The sequence below is a fragment of the Panthera uncia genome, chromosome B4, assembly GCF_023721935.1.
Source record: "Panthera uncia isolate 11264 chromosome B4, Puncia_PCG_1.0, whole genome shotgun sequence".
In the NCBI taxonomy this organism is placed as follows: domain Eukaryota; kingdom Metazoa; phylum Chordata; class Mammalia; order Carnivora; family Felidae; genus Panthera; species Panthera uncia.
Genome location: NC_064809.1, coordinates 92,115,011 through 92,132,267, shown reverse-complemented (window position 1 = coordinate 92,132,267; position 17,257 = coordinate 92,115,011). Strand labels below are relative to the sequence as shown.

The 17,257-nt window shown below is 42.0% G+C and overlaps 1 protein-coding gene across 1 annotated transcript in view; it reads right to left on the bottom strand.

The window, feature by feature from the left end:
- The window catches only part of MYRFL (myelin regulatory factor like), a 126,225-nt gene extending 112,686 nt beyond the window's left edge, over window positions 1-13,539 (bottom strand). Inside the window, exon 1 of the mRNA XM_049626701.1 lies at window positions 13,494-13,539. Within this exon, the coding sequence (XP_049482658.1) occupies window positions 13,494-13,539 (46 nt within the window). The remainder of the gene's footprint in view (window positions 1-13,493) is intronic.
- Window positions 13,540-17,257: the final 3,718 nt, after the last annotated feature.

Here is a 17,257-nt window from a genome sequence, read left to right as displayed (position 1 = left end):
TGGAGTCAGGAGCTTGGGGTTAATGTGTGCGATTTGTAATGGTGCCCACTTTCCAGGGGCAATGTGGGTGGGAAAGCTGTGTAATCAGACAGTCTCCCCAAGATCATTCCCACAACCCCCAGGGCCATTACTTTGACTGTTTCCTGGTGCTTGGACCTTTAGTTTTCTCCAGACTGCAGCTTCCACCTGTCTATTTTGACTGCAAAGCCTCCTAGTGACTTCTTCTTCTTCTTCTTTTTTTAAGATCTATTTATTTTAATTTATTCATTTATTTTTGAAAGAGAGAGTGTGAGTGAGTGAGGGGCAGAGAGACAGGGAGAGAGAGAGAGAGAGAGAGAGAGAGAGAATCCCACGAGGTGCAGAGAGCGAGAGAGAAAGAGAGAGAGAGAGGATGCAGAGACTGGAGTGGGGCTTGAGCTCACCCGACGCAGGCCTTGGGTTCGTGAACCGTGAGATCATGACCTGAGCCGAAGTCAGATGCTTACCTGACTGAGCCACCCAGGCGCCCCCTCCTAGTGACTTCTAAGTATTGATTCTGATTCTCAGAGCATGACCCAGTTTGAGTTAAAGCCTTAACCTGTTATAAAGGGACTAGGGTTTTGAATCTGCCTGTCCCCAGCCAGCACCTCCGCCATGCTTTCTACTGAGCGCCACACCACCTTCATTCCCTCCCTACTAATAGTTGCTTTTAAGGAAAACAGAGTTACCACACACTAGAGGAAGATCATTACTATAGGTCATGGATCTAACAGTAATCTACATAACCAGTATTGATGAGGAGCTGTGACTTCCTCTCCAGAGCTGGTTTGGATATTAAAATGTCGGTGAGAAAATGAACACAAACTGAACCACCATGTATAATAAAATAAGCGCCCTGCTTCTCCACCAGAAATTCTGGTCAAGAATCTCATTCACAGAACACATATTCAACAAACATTTCTCTAAGTAAGTGCTCCACGCAAGACATTGAGACTGCAGAGGTGAACGACCCAAAGGCAAATCCTCACACGGAGATGCTTAAAGTGTCTTCTGTGGGAAACAGACATGTAAACACACAACTTGAACTTTAATGTAAAGGGTGCATATCCAAAGGTATGGACAAAGAGCTGCAGAAGCATGGAGAACTGTACCTCTAACTTTGCCCAAGGAAGTTGACTGGATAAAGAAGTAGGAAAGTACAGGGGCGCCTGGGTGGCTCAGTCGGTTAAGCATCCGACTTCAACTCAGGTCACGATCTCACAGTCCATGAGTTCGAGCCCCGTGTCGGGCTCTGGGCCGATGGCTCAGAGCCTGGAGCCTGTTTCAGATTCTGTGTCTCCCTCTCTTTCTGCCCCTCCCCCGTTCATGCTCTGTCTCTCTCTGCCCCAAAAATAAATAAACGTTAAAAAAAAAAAAAAAAGAAGAAGAAGAAGAAGTAGGAAAGTACATTCTGGGCAGAAGGCACAAAGACCCAGCGTTAGGAAAGGGAGAGTAAAAGAATGTATTCAAGAAACCATGAAAGGCTGTGTAGCTGGGGTATAGATAAGAGTAAGAACGATACTGAAGATAATAATAGTAATAACAGGCATACAGAATCCAGGTACTATTCTGAACCTCATGTATACTGAATCATTTAACTTGCCCAATAACCCTAGTGGACAGTTACTAGTAACACTCCAGTTTTATAGATACATAACTGAGGCACTGAGAGATTAAGTACAGCTTAATCACACAGCTAGCAAGAGGCAGAGTCAAGATTAGAACTCTGGCCCTGGAACATGCTCTTAACCACCTGTACCAAACCACATGCAATAGATATCAGTATGGGGGGAGTCCCCAGTGTAAGGATGCCCGGAATGTTATATTGGGACAACTACACTGAGCTCAGACAATGGAGATTCAACAGCAATGTTTAAGCAATGGCATCCACATGAGCCAATGGCAAAGTGGAAGTTGGTTAGCACAGGGACAGACATTAGGAGGCTCTGGCAAGAGATGAATGTCTGAACAAAGGGGAGGTTGCAGCAGGGAGACATTTCACCTTAGGGTGGAAGCAACCATTTGATAAAGGATTAGCTATAGAGTATAGGAGTCGTCAGGAGTGATACCCCAGTTTCTAGTTTGGGAGGTCTGTTGGAGAGTGAAGGGAACAGAGGAGGCAATGAAGACTGAAATCAGGGAGGGAATGAGTTCCACATTGAATGTGTTGATTTGGGAAAACGGAGATCCATCCATACATATATATGTACCTTAAACAGCTATAAATATAGGTCTGAAACCTGGCAAATACAGGTCTGAAACTTGGGATATGCTGACCCATGGGAATGCCCCCTCAGGGTAAGCTTTTGGTGTTCAAATAAAAGAGTTTCTGAGACAGGACTCTTGGGCAGACAAGGAGGGGGTGAATTACTGAAAGCATCTGAGAGGAAACAGAGGCTGGAGGAGAACCAGAGTGAAGGTGCCATGGAATTAAATAGGAGAGAGCTTCCATGAGGAAACAATGGGCGATGGTGACCAATCCCAGAGACAACACCAGGAAGATGAGTGCTGAAGGCTTTTTTTAATATAATCTAGCAATTGGAAGAAATTTCAGAAGACCAAGTCAGAGCAAAAGCCAGATTTAATTGGGCTTGAGATGCAAAGAATAAAGAGAATGGGTATTTTTCAGAGTTTGGTGATGAAAGAGAAGAGAAAGAGAAGTGAATGTCTGGAAGGAGGGATAGAGTTGAGAGAAGAGATTTAAATCTCCTCACTGACCCATTGATACCTGAATTTTGCTATTACTCCCCGCCCCCTGGGAGTATATATTATTACCCTTGCCTTTCCCTTGTAGGGACTTTATTATACCAATTTTTAAGGTAACCTGTAATGTAAAGTATTCCCAGAATCTTTTCAAAAGCAGGCTAGGCACAAATAATCAACAAACGTCAATCCATTGCCAAGAGCTTCCTCCTGGCTAACTGGGCCTCCGGAAGCATCTCTTCAAGTGCTTCTGGAACAGCCCCCAGGGATAGAAGGAAGCCCAGTACAGAGGAAATAATCACCCTTTTCTGGTCACGTCAACTGCTAGGGGAGAAGTCACGTGGTTTTCTATACCCACCAATGAAACTGAGAGCAGACTTTTCAGAATTCACTCCCTTTTAGGTTACAGTATCATTCTGGCAGGAGTGTTTTCCGATACAGTTACAACTCAGAATATAGAGATGAAACAGTTATTTTTTTTCATCACTGCTTTTAATCATGTCATCAAACCTCCCTTTCCCATCTCTTAACCACATTTTAAGTAGGGTCTATAAGTTTCTAGACTCTGATCGTTGAAACATGCCCCAGTCCAGGATCTTCTACTGGTTCAAAGTATGTCCTCTCCACCATGGGTGGCTCCAGGCTCTGGCTCCTTCAGGAGGGGAAGGTGAGAGGAGCTGTCAACGGCCTGAGACCAGTGCAGGGGTTCCTCACATCTTCTGAGTTGTAGAGCTCACTGGGCCTCTGATAAAAGGTGTGGAGACTTTCCCTAACATATGAGCCTACACAAATACCTACTTCCACTCACTGCCAGAGGCTTGGAGCCCGCCTGAATCTTACCCTTGGTTAAGGACTCTGGGAATAGAGTAACTTTTTTAAGTCAAAAAATGAAAATATCAGGCAGCCATAACAGTGAGAGTCTACAGATTAATTTTTTAAAAATTTCCTGGCAGAGGGGCGCCTGAGTGGCTCAGTCGGTTGAGTGACTGACTTCGGCTCAGGTCATGATCTCGTGGTTTATGAATTCGAGCCCTGCGTCGGGCTCTGTGCTGACAGCTCAGAGCCTGGAGCCTGCTTCTGATTCTGTGTCTCCCTCTCTCTCTGCCCCTCCCCCACTCATGCTCTCTCTCTGTCTCAGAAATAAATAAACATAAAAAAAAATGTTCCTGGCAGATAATTGGGCAATATTTATCAAAGAGCTAATTAAAAAAAAAAATTCTATATGGCAGTAACTCTATTTTGAGGAAATTCATGCAAAGCAAATAACTAAAGGTTCTCACAGGTAAGAATCTAGAACACACCCGAATGTCTAGCAATAAGAACTGGTTAAATTATGGAACATCTCGGGGTGCCTGGGTGGCTCCATCGGTTAAGCGTCCAACTCTTGATTTTGGCTCAGGTCATGATCTCTGGATTCACGGGATCTAGGCCCACATCGGGCTCTGGGCTGTCAGCACAGAGCCTGCTTGGGATACTCTCTCCCTCTCACTCTGTCTCCACCCCCCCGCAAAAATAAATCAATTTTGAAAACATTTATGAAACACCGCAATAGAGGTTCTCCCACATGTCCCTGGGGGCTGAAAATGGGAGGTGTTTTTGGTCTTCACTGCTATTTCTGGATAAGCTTCCCTCCTCCCTTCTTCAAATGAAGCAGATCCCACATGACTGGGCCACCTCCTGGTAGTAGCATCTAGCAACCTCTTGGTCGCTCACTTTGTTCACTGTCTGGTTCCCTCTTTTCCTCCCTGCAACACCACTCTTGCCATCACTGCTGGTGGCTTCAACATCCACCCGATACTTCCCAGCCTCTTGAATTCGTAAACTCCTCACCACTTCTTCTACCACCTTTACTCCACCTCACCTCATTCACCTCCTCTCTTGACACGCTGCTAAACCCTAGCATCAAACCAGTAACTGCATCAACCTCTGAAATCTCATTTCCACCTGCTGTATTCTCTGACCGGCCCATCCTTTCCACTCACTGACACTTATGCCTCTACTCGAATCAGTTCACCCACTGGGATCCCCTATTCATGAACCTTATTACCACTTTTCCACACCTCCTCACGCCCCTGCTATCCCCATTTCCCTTCTTACCCAGCTTAGATGTCAGGGCCCATCACTCTAATTACTCCCTTGCAAAGACTAGTCACTCTCTTCCCTTCTCTCCATCTGCAGGATTCATCTGGGAAAACCTCAACTTTGCAAAAACCCAATTCTTCACCCACCCCAACCCTGCACTTAAGCCTCTGAACGTTGCTCAGAAAATCATCCAAGTGTATTGACTGGCCTCACTTAAAGTAATTGAACACAAATCTTAAGTGGACACAGCAGTGACCAGCAATCCTATTTCCTAGCTTATTTGCTTCTTTATTTTCTGTAGTGAGTTGAAAAATGCCCCCCCCAAAATGTCTGACCGCCCACAACCTCTGAATGTGAACTTTGGAAAAAAATGTCTTGGCAGAGGTAATTAAGTTAAGGATCTCGAGCTGAGATCATCCTGGATGAAGGTGGGCCCTAAGTCCAATGATGACTGTCCTGATAAGAGAAGAGACTCACAGAGAAAATGATGATGTAAAAACGGAGGCTGAGATTGGAGTTACTAGTCTACAAGTCAAGGAATACCAAGGATTGTCAGCGTCACCAAAACCTAGGTAAGAGACATGGAACAGATTCTCCCCTAGAGCCTTCAGAGGGAATGCAACCTTGCCAACACCTTGATTTTGGACTTCTGACTTCCAAAACTATGAGAGGACACATTTCTGTTGTTTTAAGCCATCAATGTTGCCGTTGTTTGTTATGTCAGCCTAGGAGACTAATATACTCTCAAAGAAAAGAATTTCACAACTTATTCTCCCTTCTAACGCCCCCAAATAGTCCCCTACCACACTCCGGCCACCAGCTCCCTCCTAACACACCTCACACTTCATAGGCAAAGCAGAAGTAACCTGTCATGGGTTTCCACCCTGAAATCTGCCATACCACCTGCATCTGTTCAGATACTCCACCTCTGCTGCTATCACAAGACAGCAAGCGTTGCAAGCGTCTCCAGGTGCTCTGAATCCCATCCTGACCCACCTTCTCAAGGTTCCTCTCCCACAATTAATGGCCCCTCCCTCTTCTGCATCATGCAGTACTCCTCTACACTCAATCATTCCTACCGGCAGACCATGCTTCGTTATCTCCCATCTTTATTTTTTTAACGTTTTTTTTTAATGTTTATTTATTTTTGTGAGAGAGAGAGACAGAGTGCAAGCAGGGAGGGGCAGAGAGAGGGAGACACAGAATCCGAAGGAGGCTCCAGGCCCTGAGCTGTCAGCGCAGAACCTGACACGGGGCTTGAACCCACGAACCAAATCGTGAGATCATGACCTGAGCCGAAGTCAGACATTTAACCGACTGAGCCACCCATGCGCCCCAGTATCTCCCATCTTTAAAAAACAAAATTATCAACAACTCTTGCCTCTATACCCCCTCTGGCTTTGGCTCAACTCCTTGGCTCATGGGACAAAAGAACTTCTCAAAAACATTACCCATATTAGCCACTCACCGTCTGTTCCCTCTTCAACGCCATGGACTGGGCTTTCTTCCTCCACTACATGGAAACCGCTTGTCAAAGTCACTTAAACCTTCTTTCCCACATTCTATGCTCAGTTATCTGACATTTCAGAAACACTTAAAACATATGATCATGTTCTCTTTGAAACACTATTCTTTCCTAGCTCAACACCGCAAGCTCCCCTCTTACCTCATTTAACATCCCTTTGTTAGTTATTCTCACTTGCATCCCAAAGTGTTATCATGGGTCTCCCTGGTCTAGTCTGTCTCCCTTCTCAGGATCTCATCTTGTCTTAGGGCTTTAAATACCAACCATATGCTGATGACCCCCAAACTGATATGCATATCCCTGATCCCTTCCTTGGGTTCCAAATTCAAACATCCAATTGCCTTCTCATATTTTCCATTTTGCTGTCTAAAAGGTATCTAAAACTTGAAGTGCCACAAATGAATTATTGATTTCATATGTGTGTGTGTGTCCACATACGTACACACACACACACACACACACACACACACACACACATATACACCTGCACTTCTGCCTAGTCTTGCACACCTGGGTACATTGTACCAACATCCACCAATTATTGGTGCCAACACCAGGGCATCATCCTTGACTTCTCTGCCTTCTTCATCCCCCACATCCTACCCATCTGCAAGTCCTGCCTATTCTCAAGGGTTTCCTATCACACCGAGAATAAATATTCAAATTCTGACGTCATCCCCTACCACCCTCCTCATTGTCAGTTAACACTGTCCCCTGCCCCCTACAGCACGCTCTTCACCCCACCCCACCTCCACCTGCCCACTCCAAGCTCAGGGACTTTGCACTGGTGTTCCCTTTGCCTGGGATGTTCTTCTGATGGATGATGGATGATGACTGGTGGGCAACTTGCTCGAATATCACCTCCTAAGAAGATTCACTGGTTACCTTAGCTTATGTAACCCGCTCTCCCTCCCATCCTCAGTGTCTCTCTGCACTGCTATCTGGCTTTATTTTCTTCATAATTGATGACTATCTGAAATCATTTTATTCACTTGCTTATATCTTTATGGTCTTCTTTCTTCAGCTAGAAGAGGAGTTGCTTTGGGAAAAGGCCTCTGCTTGTTCACCACTGAATCCCCAGCCATTAGGGCAGCATCTGATTGCCTGGTTAATATAAACAAAGGATCGCAATGAATGACGAACTTGTAGCCACTTACTACCTGGATGACCTTCAAGCAAGTTCACCTCTGCCAGCCTCATGATTCTCATGGGAGGAAAAAAAATCTCTCACAGGGCCCTTTTGATGTTACACAGAGAAAATGATAACAGGGTAACAATGAGAATTATAATAGCTACCATTAATTGAGCTCTCTGTGCCAGGCATAGCCCTTTACAACCACATTTCGAGATGATACAGTTATCCGGATTTTATAAACAAGGAAACTAAGACCTGCAGAAGTTTACTTCTTCATCATCCCAGAGGAAATGAATGGCACAGCCAGGATTCATATCCAGGATTACTGACTCCAAAGCCATGGTCCTAATTAAAATTCTATATCTAGCACATAGTAAATGCTCAATAAAAAAAAAAAAAAAAAAAAAAAAAAAAAAAACAGTCCTTGGGGCTCCTGGGTGGCTCAGTCTGTTAAGTGTCCGACTTCGGCTCAGGTCACGATCTCGCCCATGAGTTCGAGCCCCGCGTCGGGCTCTGTGCTGACAGCTCAGAGCCTGGAGCCTGTTTCAGATTCTGTGTCTCTCTCTCTCTCTGACCTTCCCCCATTCATGCTCTGTCTCTGCCTCAAAAATAAATAAATGTTAAAAAAAATTTTGTTAAGTCCTTATTTCTAGTTATTATTGGAGGATGTTGCTAGGACACAACAGGATGTCTAAAATTCCATCATTAGAGAGCAACCAAACCTACCCTTAGAGAAGGTGACTTTTTTGATTCATTTGACCAAACATCTTTGTGTTCTCTGAAAGTACATTGAGTGTAAGACTCTATAGAGATGTATGGTGGCATCAGATTATCTGCTGCTTGTACCTTGTGTGCAAGCTCAGGTTTTATTGGGACAGAAAGAGGAGGGCATAAGGGTGCTGGGAGAGTGAGAAAGTGGTGGTCCCCACGTGCAAGAAAGACAAAGGATTAAGAGGCTGGCCTGAGGTCAAAGATACCCTTTACCCAGGGCATCTGGGTGGCTTAGTCGGTTAAGTCTGACTTCAGCTCGGGTAATCATCTCGTGGTTTGTGGGTTCAAGCCCTACCTCAGGCTCTATGCTGACAGCTCAGAATCTGGAGCCTGCTTCAGATTCTTTGTTTTCCTCTCTCTCTCTCTGCCTGTCCCCCACTCATTCTCTCTCTCTCTCTCTCTCTCTCTCTCAAAAATAAGTAAATAGATAAACATTAAAAAAAAAAAAGATACCTTCTACCCACAAGACTGCCTTGCCCAGGGCCAGTCCCAGCACTGCAGCGTCGGCCTTCTGTCCTGCTTTCAGCTGTTCAGAGCTTCTGATTCCTCTCACGGGAATTCAGAGTCACCAACCAATTAGAGTTTGGGGGTCCCTGTCCCCACAAACTTCAGTGAGTGTGCTGGAGTTTCAGTCTCTCAGTGTCTTTCTTGTGTCTCCTTGTTATCTGCTCCTAGTAGGTGGTTTTCCCCACTCCATTCAATCAGGGCAGGAATGAATCTCCTCTTCTCCTTTCAGCATAAGCCAACAGGCATTTGAGAACCTACTTCAGGGCATTACCAAGAGCATGAGCTAAATATCTTCTCAATTCAGAAAACCTCCTCTTTAAAAATTAGATACAATGAAAAACTAAATAGTCTTCTCAAATCAATTTTTATAAAATGTTCTAAAAAGCCTGGAAATAAAAAGTGAGACCTCTGATATCATGGCAGTCCCCAAAAATACCGATGAGGAAAACAAATTAAGAATGTGAAGTCACAGCTTTCAAAAACAAAGGAAGTAAACTGAAGAACTGAGATTTACTGTATTTCATTTTCTTATTCCTTTTTACTCAGAGAGTTGTAAGAATTAAATGAGTTAATGAACGTAAAGGCAACAGCATAGGGGTGGGCATATGGTAAATGCTTAATACATGTTGTTAGTAATCAGGGTCAAACTAAAGGTGAAATTGATAAAGTTTCCAAGTTAACCAACTTAAAATAGTTACCCATCTCTTTTTAAAGATAAAATCATGACTTTCTTTTAAAAAACAATTTTTTTTAATGTTTATTTACTTTTGAGAGAGAGACAAACAGCGCGAGCGGGGAGGGGCAGACAGAAGGAGACACAGAATCTGAAGCAGACTCCAAGCTCCAAACCGTCAGCACAGAGCCTGATGCAGGGCTCGAACTCAAGAGGCGTAAGATCATGAGCTGAGCCGAAGTCAGACGCTCAACCGACTGAGCCACCCAGGTGCCCCAAAACCATGACTTTCATACAAATATAGGATGGATGCCTATCAAAGATTTTATTCAACTACCTAATTAATGAAGCAGGCAGGAAGATGTCACAACTGGCTCAAGGAGAATTCAAACGGCATTTCTAGATCTATATCTACCCCATTTGTATCTATCTAGCTACACCATGCAATGAATTTACAAATAAAAGCAAAACTGTCTTTTACTAGAACTGTTGATCCCACTAAAAGTAAATTCATTTGCATATCTATAGACAAAAGTCATTTGCATTGATATCAGTTATCTACAATGTATAGAGTTTTAATATACCTCTAAGACAATAAAAGGTGTAAATCCCACAGAATCGGATAGCCCAGAAGGATGTGATCTTTTCTACGGAAGATGTCCATAATCTTTTTCATCTGTGTCAATGTCTTTTGTAATTTTTCTTTAGACGTGGATCTTAAACAGAAGAGTTTTGCTGAATTAAAACTCATTCTCCTCTATTTAAGATAATCGGATTATAACATAATACATTTCAATTATGAAGCACTTAGATAATAAAGTATAAAGAAGAAAATGAAAATCGACATATTTTTACCACTAAGAGATAACAACTATTAATACTTGAAGTGTATTCATCCAGTTGTTTCTATGTATATGTGTGAGCATGTATGTATATATATTAAATATTTTCAGATCACTGTTAATAATAAATTTTGTTCTGGGAAGCTACATATATAAAAATATTCAATTGTATATACCAATTTACAAACCACTTTTCCCCTTTATATAATAAACATTTTTCCTCATCATCATTTTCAATAGCTATAAAATATTCCATTATATGGAAAAACCATAATTCATTTAATTAATCCACCACCATCAGAAATTTAGATTGTAACCAAGTTTTAGTTATTAAAAAGAAAATAATATGCTTCTCTTCTGACACCCTTTCTCTTGTAGTGGTACCAGCTTTGTTGAAAAAGCCAAACATTTCACATGGTATCAGTCTCCAGAGGATGTTGGGATCCCTAGCACACCTGATCTGCCTCTGCTTTAGTTAATGGGCCTACCTGTGGCATCAGGGGCAGACAGGGAATTAGAATTAGAATTAGAATTCCAGCTACCCGAAACCACCCTTTGTTCTTATCATTTTCCTGAGACACATCGTAAAGATTTAGACATATTTGAAATTTAAAATAAAAACTAAGATCATCCTGAGCTTTGATCCTCAAGGCCATTTATTGTCAATCCAGATACTTCTGTCAATCCAGATACTTTTTCATACAAATGCGTTCATAAGGAAAAATGCAGCTAGGACTGAGTTTCTTAGAACAAAGAGTCTGAGGAAACAGAAAAATAGCTTTCAGCTGGGTAACAAATTGCCAAAACTTTTCTTGATTTTTCAGACCTTGTTTTTTTTTTTAAAATTTTGTTTAACGTTTATTTAGTTTTGGAGAAAGAGAGCGTGAGGGGGAGAGGGACAGAAAGAGAGGGAGACATAGAATCGGAAGCAGGCTCCAGGCTCTGAGCTGTCACCCAGAGCCCGACATGGGGCTCGAACTCACAAACCGTGATCGTGACTTGAGCTGAAGTCAGACGCTCAACCGACTGAGCCACCGGGGCGCCCCTGGATTTTTTTTTTTTTTATACAAGATCTCATTTAATTAGAACCGACACATCAACACATCAACAGGAGAACAATGAGTGACAACTGGTCCTCCTCACTAGAATATCACTGCTGTCCTCAGTCTAAGGAATACTTGAGAAAGGAAATCATTAAAATCTAAGGGAAAGACTTCAAAGCCTTATAAGCTACCACTTAAGGGAGGTGGTGTTGGACCAGGCACACAGCAGGTACTCAGTATTTGCTGAATAGTGGAGGTATAAACATTTGACAACGAGCTGTGTGGTTTTCAGGGGGAAGAGAATCATTTAAGCTGATGTCTCCATTTTTTATTTCTAAAAATGAAGAGAAATGACCCCTCCCTCATGAAAAAAAAAAAAAGGTTTCAAATGGAAGACCAGGGTTTGGTTTAAGCTAAGAAAAATACTATTAAAATAATAATCAGATATTGTAGCAAGTGACAGAGAAGACTGGTGGAAACTATATCCCTGGAGACTTCTGAAAATAAGACAAAGATAGTATAGGAATCCTCTAAGTACAGCAGAATTTCCAAAGAACAGAAGGTAGACCACATTCGCTTTTCAGTTCTTCTCCAGTTACAGAAGGAAACTAAGACTCTATGCTTCTATAAAATGAATGGGTGGTTTCTCTAAAATAAAGCATATGGGGCGCCTGGGTGGCTCAGTCAGTTGAGCGTCTGACTTCGGCTCAGGTCATGATCTCACAGTCTGTGAGTTCGAGCCCTGCATCAGGCTCTGTGCTGATGGCTCAGAGCCTGGAGCCTGCTTCCGATTCTGTGTCTCCCTCTCTCTCTGCCCCTTCCCTGCTCATGCTCTGTCTCTCTCTGTCTCAAAAATAAAAACATTAAGAAAAAAAAATTTTTTTAATAAAGCATATGTATGAAACTGTAGCCTGGGGCTTGTTACCCCCTGCCAGGATGAAAGTTACACAGAATATAAAATCAGGCAATAACAATCGATCAATGCAACGTTAGCGTGCCTACTGTGTACAGAGCCTGACCCAGGTAGACACACCGATTTGGCTACTGTCAGAGACAGAAAATTCAATGGGATAGATCACGACTGAGATAATGTGATAATTCTCTTGGTCTTAGCTTTCTTCTTGTCACTTCTGGCAAAATCCAAGCCACAGAAACTACCATATTGTATGTGATTCTTTCTGATGGTGACCTAGAATCTCACTAGTTCTTTAGTACGACCACTCCGTTATTTCGTACTGTTTGGTGTTGGGTCAATTCCATTCAACCTTTTTGCATCTAGAATTTGTCAGGTACTTTACTGATCACCAGAAATGCCAAAAGGACTCCTCTATATGCTGGTAACTGCCCTCTGGATTCTGTGAATAAACAGGTCTACCCTCAATTCTTCTCATACTTCCTCCTGAGAAATACCTTTGAAATGTGTAAAAGCTATGGTCACATTTCCCTTCACATGGAAGTCTGAGCATTGCTGATAAAGAAGATAAAGAACCAAAGACTGAAGTCTCTGATGGCGAGTCTTTGCTGACATTTTCAACAGACCCCCATTAGAATATCAACCCAATTAAATAATAGAAGCCGTACTGCCAGTTTAGATTTGTAAAAAAAGAAAATCTCTGTAACCACGTCCTATAATATGCCCCTCCCTTAAGAAAGAAGTACTCATTTCTGTAGTATGGCTCTCCTTTCAAAAACCAATCATTATTCGGTTGCACATTTTTAAAGTGTTGTGAAAAACAAAGATGAGAAGGGGAAGGAGGTGTTCTTTTACTGTTTTATATTTAATTTTACTAAGAGAAAAACTATTTTAAATGAAATCTTACACCTTTCTGGTGCTATACTCAAAAACTTTAGAGACAAGACAAATCTGTAATTTTTGAAATGTAGGGGATTAGAAGAAATATAATCTAGCACAGGACAGAGACAAACCCTAGCCACATAGATACGCTGACCCTGTGACTCTTTTAACAACCAAGCTAGAAGATGGAAATCCTGTATTCTTTTAAATCACTACCTATACCATTGATTTTTCCTATGAACAGAGCAAATAAACCTCCACTTCAGATTTCAGGACAGTTAGTACGATAGCATTTCTTCCAAGTCCAAGTTTAAGTGAATTCCAAAAAGGCAAAACAGCGACTGCGAGCAGAGCCAGTTCTCAGAAGCAGGGACTGCGTGTTGGAAAGTGGGCACTTACCTTCAAAGAACTGCTGCAGGGCCTCGTTTTCCCCCACCACATCCATGGTGCCGCGGTCCCAGTAATGCTTCCTCACAGAACAAGGGTTCTCAGACCTCAGGAACTAAGTGCTCGTCCTCTGGACTTGACGCCTATGAATGCTCTTGAAAACTCTTCATTTTCTTTTTATTGGAGTGAAGCATATCTTCTGCCAACAAATTGTGTCCAGAAAGATGGTTAAATTCTCCAAATGATTGTAAGACCAGGCTATGGGACCATGCAGGAAAAAAAAAAAAAAAAAAAACCTTATGAATAGGGAAGTGGTAACAAATCTATCTTACTGTAGGGAACTGTTTCTACTCTGCCTTTTGTCTTTAAGGACCTTTGTCCTTAGTGACACATGTAATTACATAAATGGGCAATAAATACATAGTCTTATCTCTTATTTGTCCTTTTACACCAATATATTTATATCTCCCCCTCTGTCAACCAGGTCAATTTAGCCATAACCAGGCAAATATACAGTGTGTGTGTGTGTGTGTTTACCTAGAGAAAGGGGGCAAATCAATAATCACTTTTATAGATACCTAGAGGAGCAGATAATTTAGACAGACTTGTGATAATGAAGAGTTGGGATTTGTTAAGTATTTCTAAATTTAATCACAATGAAAACTTACATTCCCTGATACACACCTAGTCTGTCTCCTCCAGATTTTATTTTCTTTGAAAGTATAAACTAGAAAGCATGAGAAGTGCCTCTGATGAGCAAATTTGATTCGGTAATTCTTACAGTTGAGCATACACTTCACTTTTAGCTGATTTCGCTCCTAAATATAAAACTACATGCAAATAAATGTTTTGCTTTCACTGCTTAACTACTAATTTACTTCATAGCCTAAGAATATAATTAGGATATTCAATCGGCTCTTTAACCCTTCGTTTTCTTTTTCCCCAACTTTTCATTTTGAAAAAGTCTTTAACCTATCGAAAAGCTGAAAGGATAATACCATGCAATACCCACCTACTCTTCACCCAGATTTATAGTTAATATTTTCCCACTTTTGCTTTTTCTCACTTGCTATATACACTTTTGGCTGAGTCATTTGAAAATATTCCTGACATCTTGACATTTCACCCAGAAATAATTCTGTATATGTCTCCTAACAAATAAGGATATTCTCCCACATGACCGCAGTACTGTTATACCCAAGAAATATAATAGAAATTTAATACTAATATCTCATTAGTATTAATACCTTTGTCCCCCAAAATATCTTTCATGACTTTTTGTTTCCTGGTCAAGGATCTAATGAATGTTAATGCATTGCATTTGGTCATGTTTGTTTGTTTATTTATTTACTTTTAAAGTTTATTTATTTATTTTGAAAGAGAGAGAGAGCATGAGCAGGCGAGAGGTAGAGATAGATGGAGAGAGAGAATCCCAAGCAGGGTCCACACTGTCAGTGCACAGCTCGATGTAGGGCTCAATCCTACATTGAGGAACTGTGAGATCATGACCTGAACTGAGATCAAGAGTGGGATGCTTAATTGACTGAGCCACCCAGGTGCCCCTGGTTATGTATGTCTTTTTAAAAGATATAGAACATTCTCCTTTTGTCATGTTGGTTAGTTGTTTGGCTTTTTATGACATTGACACTTTTTTAATAATCTAGACCCACTGTCTTATAGAATGTCTCAATTCTGAATTTGTTTCATTATTGTTAGATTCAGTACAGGTGATGTGGTATGTTCCCTAGTAAGTATTTTAAAACTTCATACATATAAATGGTTCCCTGAAAACAGGCAAGCTAATTCTATACTGGGGGGGGGGGGGGGGGGGAAGAGGCTTAGAATCCTATTTCAAAGCTCACATCGGGTTCCAGACCTTTAAGGACAAGTCAACAAGTTGCTTAAAGAAATTCATCTTCTAGTTTTTGCAACTAATTTGTTTAAAATAAAACAAACATGAAAGTAAACCAAAACACTGTCAAGGGCAAATAGCATATATGTGAAAACATGATTCAGCCTGCAGGACTTCAGTTTGCAATCTCCGGGTTAGAGCCTAACCTATAACAACCAACATGGTTTGAGGCAAGTAAAGAGAATGTGGAAGAAATTTGTTGGAATGGCTGGACAATATATCTGTATTAATGAATGAGTCCAGAGCACATAGCGAAAGGCGCAATCCAGCTGGTGGCCATGGGGATTTAAGGTTTTTCGCTCTCAGAGAATAACAAATACCATCCATATTTCCTTGATTCTGGTCTTTAGTCTCCACATCTCTAGTATCTTCTAATTCTATTGGGCATCCTATGTTGCACAAATTTGGGGGAGATTAGTTTCTTGAGAAGTAATCTAATGTAGCTGTGGTTTAGATTTGTTTTGGTATTGACGTTTCCTAGAGAACTCCAATAAATAAGTAGGTAGGAGCTGAGCTGCTGTGGTTAAATCTGGTGACGTGGCTCAAGTTGGGAATGTAATGATGGGAACCTTTTCTCTCTCAAGTCTGTCCCTGAGGTCTACAGCTCCAGTATTCACAACACAGTGCTTCATCTTGATGTTAGACCATGTGTGGATCTGTACTTCCTTGAGAGCTATTAGGGTTTCTATTCTTCTCTTTACTTCAGCAGCTTTGCTCATTTGTGGTATTGTAATTTTTCTTTTAGTTTTAAAAAGATGCTGGCTTGAACTCAGTGGTGGTAGTGGACATGGAGAGAAGTAGACATACCTAGTCAAGGTATGTTTTGCAGTGCTGATGTGGTTTGCTGATGGACTGGATTGGAGGTGGTGGCAACAGAAACCAAGAATAAGCCCTAGGCTATAGCTTAAGCAACTGGGCCAAGAGTCAATGTTAGGTTTGAGATGCACCCATTAAAATTTCAAGTGGAGTGGCCGATAGGCAAATGAATACAATAGCCTAAAGCTAGGGAAGGGATGTCAGGGTTGGAAATGTAGTTTTATATGGAACTGATATTTGGTTTTCAAGGTCAGGGACCCAGATGAGATGATCTAAAGAATATTTAGATAATGAGGGACGCCTGGGTGGCTCAGTTGGTTGAGCGACTCAGCTCAGGTCATGATCTCACAGTTTGTGAGTTCGAGCCCCGCGTCAGGCTCTGTGCTGACAGCTCAGAGACTGGAGCCTGTTTCAGATTCTCTGTCTCCCCCTCTCTGCCCCTCCCCTGCTCATGCTCTGTCTCTCTCTCTCTCAATAATAAATAAACGTTAAAAAAATTTTAAAAAAGAGAATATTTAGATAATGATAAGGGGGCTCAGGCAAAACTCTATAGTGATTCCAGTATTGAAAGGCTGAGCTGGGGCACCTGGGTGCCTCAGTCAGTTAAGCATCGGACTAATGATTTTGACTCAGGTCATGATCTCCCAGTCATGGGATCCAGCCTCGTGTCAGGCTCTGTACCGGCAGCACAGAGTTTGCTTGGGTTCCCTCTCTCCCTACCTCTCTGCCTCTCCCTCACTGGCATGTGCATTCTCTCTCTCTCTCTCTCCCTCTCTCTCTCAAAATAAATAAATAAACTTAAAAAATAAAATAAAATAAAAGCGGAGCTAAGAAAGAGCCAGGTAGAGTTGTGGCCACGGCTGTCACAGAAAACTTCCAAATTCACCACCGTAGCTTACTGGACCTATAGGTCTGACCCCTGCTTACCTCTCCAGTTTTCTCTTACCAATCTCCCCGCCACCAACTGTACACTAGGTCTTTTTGCCATTTTTCAAGTATGTCAAGTGCAGGTCTTCCTCAGGGGCCTCCCACCAGCTTTGAGTGCTCT